The sequence below is a fragment of the Dermacentor variabilis genome, chromosome 11 (assembly GCF_050947875.1).
Source record: "Dermacentor variabilis isolate Ectoservices chromosome 11, ASM5094787v1, whole genome shotgun sequence".
NCBI classification, from domain to species: Eukaryota; Metazoa; Arthropoda; class Arachnida; order Ixodida; family Ixodidae; genus Dermacentor; species Dermacentor variabilis.
In genome coordinates, this window is record NC_134578.1 from 5,035,209 (window position 1) to 5,045,547 (window position 10,339).

Consider the following 10,339-nt stretch of genomic DNA (forward strand, 5'->3'; position numbering starts at 1 on the left):
TGTGCCTACGAGCATACTGCTCCAACCACAAGGACTGGGACCAGCCTATACCTGAGATCGCCCTTGCCATGCATACTGCAGAGAGCGAAGTCACTGGATATACTCCAGCATTGCTCTGTTATGGCCATGAGCTCCGCACTCCATGGGAACTCGCAGATGACAAGGAAGATAGATGGCAAATAAGCAAGAGCGCACTGAACACGAAGACAAAGGAAGACCTTCGTCTTCGTTTTCAGTGCTATGTTGCTTATTTACCATGAACCAATACCAACTCACCCAGTTTTCCATCCTCTACAACAATGATACGGAGCCTCCTGCAGTGGCACACCATGCTTTTGTTGCAGAACTCTAGCAGTGCCTTCAAGAGGCCCTCAAGTATGTTCAGAAACATCAAGCAGCTGCTTGGCAAGCACAGAAGTCCAGCCACGACCGTCATCAGCAGCCAACGACCATTAAAGATGGTGACCTCGCGCTCTTAGAGAGTCACACCTCGAGTGATGCTGCCATGGGTGTCTCAGCCAAGTTGGCATCATGACGATGTGGACCTTATCGCGTTGTCAAACGTTTAAGTCACAATGACTGTTCTGAGTGACTCTACTACAGGACATTGTCAAACTATTGCCCACGCAGACCAGTTGGTGCTCTACCATTAACCACAGGTTCTCTCTTCCCATGCTGTTACACATACTGAGGAGGTGAGAGTTGTGAGGAGAGAGTGGTGGCATAAGCAGACCGAGAGCTGCAAGTGAGGCGAGGCAAGGCATGGTTCTCGGAGGCTGCGTGCACAGCTGACTGTAGTTGCCAGAGAGAACCATGTGGCGTGAGTGCGGCAGCCAGGGGGGAAAGAAGACATGGGTGACGCAGAGTGTGTGTGGTGTTGTGTGCGCAGATGGACCGAATGTGCACAGTGTGGGGGAAGATTCACGGAGCGCAGTAATAAAGAGAATGTTTGATACTAACGTGTCAACATGTCATCATTCGCAACAAACTTATGTCCACAAAAACAAGCACCATTCAAATCACAATGAAAACAGCGATCAAAGTCGTCGGTTGTCAAATTTTACCCCAAGAAGCTGATTCCGCCCACTATTTAGATATATTTATAAATGTCTCACCGTGAATTCCAGCTGGTTCTCACATACATTCAAGAATGTAAAACACCATTTGCATCATGCAGGCAATGTTTGTATTGCTACAGAATTGACAACGCTCAAGAAATTTGGGATACAGGAAGTATCTCTTGTGTTAGCAATAAATAACTTAATAACAGGGATAATCTCATGCAAACGGTCACCAGTAAATAATCAGAACAATGTACACATGACAGTGTCGCAGATATTTAATGTATCCATGCCACACTAACAGCATCAGATACGTGACGCATGCACATTCTTCAACATGCACTTTTTAACCCTTACTGCCTGTTCAACAAGCTTATCTTTTTTCTTTTTATAGTTTTACTGCAAAGTTCATTTCATTATGTTGCTGCTGTTCTGTGTCTTCTACAGCGAAGCTGTATACGGCTAGGGTTCCATGTATTTTTTGTGTTTGTACGTCAACAATAACAAGCGCCTTAGAGATTCTTGAACACTAATCTACCACTTTAGCCTGACTCAATATTTGCCTTTAGTGTCCCTTTCAGCAGACAAACTATGCAGCTGGTTAAGCTGGATACACAAGATGGGACAGATGGCGTAATCAATCCTTGGATAAGTATCTGAGCTGCAACGAATCGTACTACCAAGCAGCTCAACAGCTGCTTACTTTTGCACAAAGCGATTCAGCAGCACTGAGCCCCGCCATGCTCGTCCACGAAAACTGGCCATCCATATTGTCATGTGAATCAAGCTTCAGAGGATATGAAGCCAATCCCAGACCATGGCCTCAAAGATTTTCAGCCTACCACTGAAACCACCTCGTTTCTCACCCTATGTCGAGGAGCTGTGCTGGTTCTCAATGTTCTCGGTTTGGTGTTATCTCCAGTGGGCGGTAATGGTAACGTTTTTTTAAGGACATCTCCTTTACCAGCTTTTTACGATGCATCCCTTTGTAGTTCAAACAAAAAAATTTTGTGCGGCCGCTGCTCTTAAACAAGGCTTTTTATGTGGTCCAAAATTTCACAGCTATTGGTCACTACTGCTGTGAAGAACCGCCCAAAACAAAAGCAACATGCAGTAAAACATTGTGCTTCTGCCTTTCATTGTCTAGTGGGTGTGCATTTATTTGGGCTGCATTATCAGTCATTAAATGTGCATTCATTTTGTTTGGGGAGTCAGACTGACACAGGGAAAAGGACATGAGAGAAGGACATCAAGAGAAGTAAGGCCAACCAAACAAACAAACAATTTTGAATTGGAGAGCAGAATTAATAGCAGCAAGCCATGCATGCCAAAATGAACAAAATATGCTCCACTGCAACAATTGCTTTCTTCAGAGTGACTGCGCTTTCAGAAGCATAAAATGAACATGCTGCCTATGAGAATGCAAATGGCTAGTCGCACCCAGGTTGCCCTGCATATTTTATGCATGACTTGTTTCCCATGTACGTGACCTTCCTTATTTTGTTGTCCTGACTGCATGGTCACCACTCAGGTTGAGCTACAATGCCACTTATTTAAAGGGGCACTAAAGAGAAACACTCAATCACCTTAACTAATAAATGCATACTTTCTAAACCCTGTTTTGATTAATCCCACGATAAGTTGATTACCACGAAAGAAAATGAAGGTAAAAGTTCTGTTTTTCCTTTTAAGTTTCATGCAGAAACACTAGCACTTGTATGTCAGGGTGACATCATGGATTTCAAAGAATTTCTTCATCTTTTGGCTGCTGTAACTCTATAAGGATTTTTGAAATTTGCTAAGTTCAGCCTGTGGCTGCTTTAGAATATAATGTAGTCTATATTTACCAATAAAAAATTAACCAGACCCCAGCAGATTCTGCAAAAATCCACTATCTTGTGTGGCAAGCTTGTGCAGGCACTTCAAGGCACTGTCACCAAATGTCTTTTGTTCATGCATCTTTTCTCGCTTAGCAAGCTTCCTCTCACAGTAAGGGTGACTCTTTTCTAGGTATTGCAGAAGGTTAGTTAATACAGCTCAACTTCTTTAGCATACCTTTAAAAGTGAAAACCAGTGTTTAAAGATGCTGTATTAATAGTGAATGAAGGGACAAACTTGTACCAATAAATTTCTACACAGCTCCTTTTTATGTACTCAGCAGTTCAAGAACTGGTCACAACTAGTAAAGCAGTTTAGAAGAACATGCTGAGAAACACGGCTACGATTAACTCACCAAAATTCAAACTTTGGAAAAGTAAGTTACAGTTCTCAAGGAGAGTGTGTTGGGAGGCTAGTTAGTAATACATATTTTTTTTTTACTTAATCTGCACTAGGGACGAGACACCGAGCTAGAAGAAGACAGGACGAACACAGACTAACAGCTGGTTTATTGGGATCGCACAATGCTGCCTCTTCGAACCATGCACATGCCCAAGCCAGATCATAACCATGTGACCATGGAACACTCCCTTGCCACGCCCTTATCTACACCAAAAAATCAAGCTCTTTCCTTAAACAGTTACAGTTGCTTCAAAAAAATGCAAATTCTAGTTCGTCTGTTGTGTTCTGAATGCATTTTTTCAATCCAATTTGCCAGTACAATTTGGCTTCTGGGGCCAAAAGAAACTTTAAACAATTGAGAGCACTGGGGAGCAGCCACTACTAAGTTGGAAGCAGTCCGAGTTAACAGTTGGGTGTGCCAGCAGCTCTCACCTGGGGCAGAGAGCCGATGAAGTTGAACGGTCGCTTGACACCGGGATCAGTGCAGGTATCAATGCCAATAAATGTGTAACGATCACCACCATCGTGGTGGGTGTAGGAATACGAATGCAAATGTTGCCGTCCTTGCACAGAGTACACCCTGCACACAGTGAATCAATCAGTCCTTTCGTTTGCTCTCTATCGCTCTTGTGTGTTAGTGAGTGACAGTGCGCGAAGCCAGTGTTGTAGATAAAGGGAGCGGTGCAGCAAAGACAACTTAACATCTAGAGTGAATGTGTGGGTGCAAGAAGTCAACGACAAAGAAGCGATGCGCGTGATATCTGATGCGCCGCCGAAACAAAAATACTAAGAAGAAAGGCACCATTAAGGGCCGTACACGATGAGTGACATAGAAGAAAATGAAGGAAGAAGAGATGAGGGAGAGATTCTAGAATGGCGTGGTGGTGTTCAGACACAAGTGAGTGCCGAAGAAGTCAGCGTCCGCCGGGAGCGGGAGTAAGCCGTCGGGCTGTGGGCCCGAGCTTCCAAACTCCTACCGGCAGAACCTGGACTGCCTAGCCTCTGTAGCTAGGAAAAGGTCCCACCACGTGACTGAAGTGAGCTGTCGGGCCACGAGCTTCCAGATTCCCACAGGCCGAACGTGGACTGCCAAACCTTCTGAGCCAGTACAAGGTTCCATCGCGTGACAACCTGGAGTTCGCTCAAGGAGCGACCAATGACTTCCATCGACGACAGCTAAGTGCTCTTCACCTACGCGACCATGTGCCAGAACTGTTGGTGAGCCGCACTCCACTCTCCGTCTACTGTCCATGTGTATTCGAACACACCTAAGAACTATAGGATTAGGATAGCGGTGACTTTGATTAATGAGAACTGTGTTTGTTATAAGCAATGTAGAGTGCTCTTTATCCTTCTTTTTTTTCTATCCTTTGTTTATGTGCATTTTCTTTCCACTTTCTATATGTAAATATATATTCTTCTTTCAATTCTGAAATTAAACGCTCTCATCCTTCATTTGAATGGAAAACATAGCGATATTATTTTAAGTCACTTTTCATAACCAAACCGTGACAAATTGGCATTCCCGACAGGACTTGAGCGTTTGATTTCAGAAGTCAAAGAATATATATTTGCATATAGAAAGTGGAAAGAAAACACACATAAACAAAGGATAGAAAAAAGAAACAAAAGGATAAAGAGCACTCTACACTGCTTATAACAAATGCAGTTCTCATTAATCAAAGTCACCACTATCCTAATCCTATAGTTGTTAGGTGCGTCCGAATACACAAGGACAGTAGACTGAGAGCAGGTTTCTGGTACATGGTCGCGTAGGTGAAGAGCACTTAGCTGTCTTCGACGGAAGGCACTGGTCACTCCTTGAGCGAACTCCAGGTTGTCACGCGATGGGACCTTGTACTGGCTCAGGAGGTTAGGCAGTCCAGGTTCTGCCTGTGGGAATCTGGAAGCTCGAGCTCATGGCTCGACATCTCACTCCAGTCACGCGGTGGGACCTTGTCCTAGCTACGGAGGCTAGGCAGTCCAAGTTCTGCCGGTAGGAGTTTGGAAGCTTGGGCCCACGCGACGGCTTACTCCCGCTCCCGGCGGACGCTGACTTTTTCGGTGCTCAATTGCGTCCGAACACCACCCCGCCATTTTAGGGTCTCTCCCTCATCTCTTCTTCCTTCATTTTCTTCTATGTCACCCATCGTGTACGGCCCTTAATGGTTCCTTTCGTCTTAGTATTTTGTTTTGACGGCGCGTCAGTTATCACGCGCGTCGCTTCTTCGTCGTCGGCTTCTTGCACCCACCCATTCGCTCTCGATGTTAAGTTGTCTTCGCCGCACCGCTACCTTTATCTACGACACTGGCTTCGTGCACTGTCACTCACTAACACACAACAATCGCTTCCAATAAGAGTTACGTAAGTTGAACAGTTGCATGACACAGTACATGGTTTAAGCCTACAATACCGTAAAACTTCACCTTAAAAGGAAGCTTTATGTCAGGGACAACACCAGTTTTTCTGAACTATTCAAGTACACTCAAGACGTCAATATCAAGAACACAAAAATATAACAAATATAATAGAGTTTTAGTATAGCATACAACAGTAAACGAAAGAAGTTAGCGTTAGCATGACATGCTCCGTACTGAGCATGCAGCTGTACAAAAACGGAGTTGGGACTGTTACGTACGTATGCTATTTGGGATTTAGGGTTAAACGCTCATGCAGCCAAGGGGAGCCTTATGTAGGGCAGCATGGCGGTGCCCATCAAAACGAGAGCTGCCCGCTTGGGATCTATCAAGCCATGGGCCTTCACTCATGTGTCCCCCACTAATGCGCATATTTGCTTTAGATTTGTGTAATGATGCTTTGGCAACGGCATACAGGTGACAAATGGCCGCTGTTCTTGAGACATATTCTCAATTAGCGGTGAAGTAAGCTTAACGAGAGTTTGCTCATGTTTGTTGTAGCTGCATCAAAATGGTGCCAAAGCGTGTATGTAGATTTTTGTTCATTCACTCATTTTAAGGGATTTGGCTACAAGTCAAGCCTAATGTGCCACATTTTCCATGGCAAAATAAAGTGATTTGTGCGGTCAGTGCTTTGGATCAGCTTCACTTAGTGACACACTTGCGGATTTAGCATTGGATTAGCTCGATATTTTGTACAGATTTGGCTTGCCAGTACTTTGTGCTTTTTACATCTAGATGGCATCATATATGTTTGCATTAGCTTTTCACTCCGTACTGCTATTCTAAAAGACCAATTTGTGCCAGCACAGTGCTGCCTATTTTAGCATTAGCCCTGTATCGCACAACACTAATGCAAACGTTTTGTGCTATCATAAAGCTCTCTAATAGTAGATAAAATAAAATGTTTCTCACAGATATCAGCATGCAATAATTATGTGCTTAAAACTTAAGTCGATATAATGAAGGTATATTTGTATCAGATACAACTTCATTATAAGATTAAACTGTACATGTGTAATGCTAATATGCTCTAATTGGAGATAAGCTGAACCCCTCAATGAAAATTGTTGCATTTAAAACAGAGAGCTAAATCCTACTGCCCTCTGGAAGCAAATCCTTGATTTAGGGCTTCACATTCTTTCGTGAAAATTGCCAAGAAGAGGTTAAAAAGAAAAAAGATTTAAGCCCAAAATTAACTAATCTTAAACTGTGCAGTAAAACATATCACAATTACGTAACTGCATCTGTTAAGTCATCTAACCTGAGCAAATACAATTTGTTAGTTTTCAACTTATATGAATTATGTACTAAATGTGCCTGAAATCATAAAATGTCCAGTGCATACCTTCGGTTTCATTTGAATTTGGTTCCTGATAAAAGGCTATGGTACACACACTTTAGTTAGGTGAAGTTGACATTAAAAGAACCGTTTTTTTGTTTGTTTGTTTCTGTGAAATTAAAGTGAAGTTTAAGTGTAGCGAGATGACATGCGAACATAAGGGGTAACAACTGAGCTGTATAAAGATGAAAGTCGTTGCAGCTTTACAAATAAGACGCAGCAACAGCAGCAACAACAGCAACAAAGAAACACTTTACCTGTAAAAGTTGTGCTCATGTTCCACAGAGGCAAGATTCAGATTATCTGGAAAGAAAGATGATCTGTGAAAGGAAAACCTGTGCTCACACTTATGAAAATAATGACATTTATCCTTTAAAGCGATGTTTTCTTTGCAACATGTTCTGCAAACATTTGTATCATTAAAGTTATGTTTACATAAAATTAGCTTAAACATTTGCGTAAACATAAAGAAAGCTTTACTTAACGCCAATTTCGCCGTATGCATGAAATCTGCCAAATTTATTTCTGGTTCAGTCTCTGTGAAGAGCACATCAGTGTTACAATAGCACACACCATGATTTCCACGAATATCCAACCAGATATGCTTGCGTGTAACACCGGTTTCATAGATGGCTCGCCAGTATTGTTGCCACTCCTCACGCATCTGACCAGAGTCCAGGAAACGAGTACCCAGAGAGTCTACTATGTCACCTGTGGGAAACAATATCACACTGTCATGACACAATTAATGATTTAAAAGTTTGCAGAGTGCATTGAATGCCGACCAATTCACAGCCACACTTCTTTGTAGAGTCGTATAGGACTGAGGAGACTCACCTGTCATTACTATAACAGGTGGCTTGATGATTTTCATTATGGTTTCAGCAATGAATTCCTTCAATTGCACTGCACGCTGTGGTACGGAGCCACTTAGATGCGTGTCAGTGACCTGCATGAAATGGAAATAATGTAAAGGCAGCACAGGATATATTCGGAAGTAGTAAGCCTCAGGCTTCAAAGCCATCAGGCAATATTCAACACGTAACTCGTCCAGGTCATTGCTGACAGTATGTGCAGGTATTTTTCTCATGCGGTGTATAAATCCAATATGTCCAATATATTGAATTGAACATTTCGGAGCTCTTATTATGTACCGGGAACGGACGACATTTGTGGACAATAAGCCGTCCGTGAAATGTTCAATGGCAAAATCCGTACAAGCTACGGACCTTTTCATCTCTGTACGGATAACAAAAGTACGTCGATATTGACGGCAAGGTTCTGACTGGTGTTGTATAAGTCACGGGCAGCTTTTTTCATGGCGACGATAGATAGGATTTTTTACAAGCACTGCCACAGGAAGGCACATGTAACCGGCAAACGGAGGCCTCAGAAGAGCACCTGAGATTATACTAAGGGAGGCGGCGCAGGATCTCCAGGGCATGCAAGGGGTGCGGAGGGATGAAAGCTGGAAGCAGGGCGGCCCGTGGTTTGGAGCCGCGGAGGCCGAATCGTGCCAGGGGGTGTTCGCATAAAAAGTTGACCGATCTTATACAGCCCTGGCATGCTCAGGCCTCGGCGCGCCCCAACCAACGGACCAGTCCGGGTTCTAGCTTTGGTGTCCTCGTCGGTGCTTTGGTGTGCTGCCAATAATGCGAAACAATGGCACGTTGTTACAGTTAGTAAAAAACACGATTGAATAACTATAATGAACGCCTAGCCGCCAACTTGTGACGCTAAGTTCAGCACTACTGCGCCCCGCGACTTCTGCAACACCATTCAGCCGACACCCATTTGAGGGAACCGACCTGAACGAAGTACATGAGGTGGCGGTGTTCGTCGTTGGGTACAGTGTCCGCCGAGGCGTCGTAAACTTCGGCAGGCCACATCTGTTCTTGCTGGGACGAATCGTCGATGCTCGCCACATATAGTGACGCGAGCACACAAAACACGAGGACAGCCAGCAATCGCTTGGTACACGCCATGCTCTGCGGTTTTAGTCGCGGCGGATTGGACATTCGGTTGTATCAACATGAATCACAGAGGTGCGTCGTTTTCTAATCGCGACAAGGGCGTGCCAGGTAGCGTTTGAAGAAGAAGAGAAAAGCTCCTGTGGAAGCGGACTGCTCCCCTCGTGAAAGGAATCGGTAGCCGCAGTGGCCGTCTCTTCGTCGTCGCCCTCATCGCATCGCCGCGAGCCGGGCAACGTCAGCTGTGACACATGACGCAAGTGACAAGTGTGTTTGCGTTCAGCGCCGATGGCGCTGTCAAGCTATGCAGTCAGGCATGGCAGTCACGGCAGGCCGCGCGAAGGGAGGAAATAAAATACTGTCGGACCAGAGAGCCCTTTGCCGCATCCACCCACAATCGCCGTTTTCTGTTCGTTCGTCAAACACTGTGACGTCATACCTGCAACCAACAATGGTTTCGATTTCTGTTCCAGTTTCGAGATGTTAATTTTCAAAGTGTCCGACGAAATGCATTGGCGTTCCAGTTACCTTGGTGCTTTAATGTATAAAACAGCACTTTCTTGAAAAAGTTGAACAGCAATGTAAGTTTCACGCACAGAGTTTTTCACTATATGTAGTGAGAAATCCACGCAACTTTGACGGTGCTGTGAGCATAGAGTTTGCTGTGAGGTCTGTGGATGCATAGAGTAATGTAGTGAGCAACTCACTGCAGCGCACCTTGCCGAGCACGTCCACATCTTGTATGGTGCCAGGGTTAGCGCAGAGTATGAAGTCTAATTCATTTCTAGTCTCGCCATTTGGGCTCCTCCACGTCCACTTTCGGCTAACCCGCTTGCGGAAGAAGGTATTCATTATCCGCATATTATTCTGTTCTGCAAATTCTACTAATAACTCTCCCCTGCTATTCCTAGAGGTTATGCCATATTCCCCCACTGACTTGTCTCCAGCCTGCTTCTTGCCTACCTTGGCATTGAAGTCGCCCATCAGTATAGTGTATTTTGTTTTGACTTTACCCATCGCCAATTCCACGTCTTCATAAAAGCTTTCGACTTCCTGGTCATCATGACTGGATGTAGGGGCGTAGACCTGTACTACCTTCAACTTGTACCTCTTATGGAGTTTCACAACAACACCTGCCACCCTCTAGTTAATGCTATAGAATTACTGTATGTTACCAGCTATATTCTTATTAATCAGGAATCCGACTCCTAGTTCTCGTCTCTCCGCTAAGCATTATGAAACATCGTTCCAGGACACAACTGAACAAG

General features: G+C 44.3%; 1 protein-coding gene across 1 annotated transcript in view; it reads right to left on the reverse strand.

The window, feature by feature from the left end:
- Nucleotides 1–9,499, reverse strand: part of LOC142563152 (transmembrane protein 62-like) — a 60,342-nt gene extending 50,843 nt beyond the window's left edge. Inside the window, exons 1-5 of the mRNA XM_075673698.1 lie at nucleotides 8,910–9,499; nucleotides 7,939–8,050; nucleotides 7,675–7,812; nucleotides 7,359–7,404; nucleotides 3,774–3,921 (exon numbers count right to left, since the gene is read on the reverse strand). Coding sequence (XP_075529813.1) covers nucleotides 3,774–3,921; nucleotides 7,359–7,404; nucleotides 7,675–7,812; nucleotides 7,939–8,050; nucleotides 8,910–9,119 — 654 coding nt within the window. The 5' untranslated portion in view covers nucleotides 9,120–9,499. The remainder of the gene's footprint in view (nucleotides 1–3,773; nucleotides 3,922–7,358; nucleotides 7,405–7,674; nucleotides 7,813–7,938; nucleotides 8,051–8,909) is intronic.
- Nucleotides 9,500–10,339: the final 840 nt, after the last annotated feature.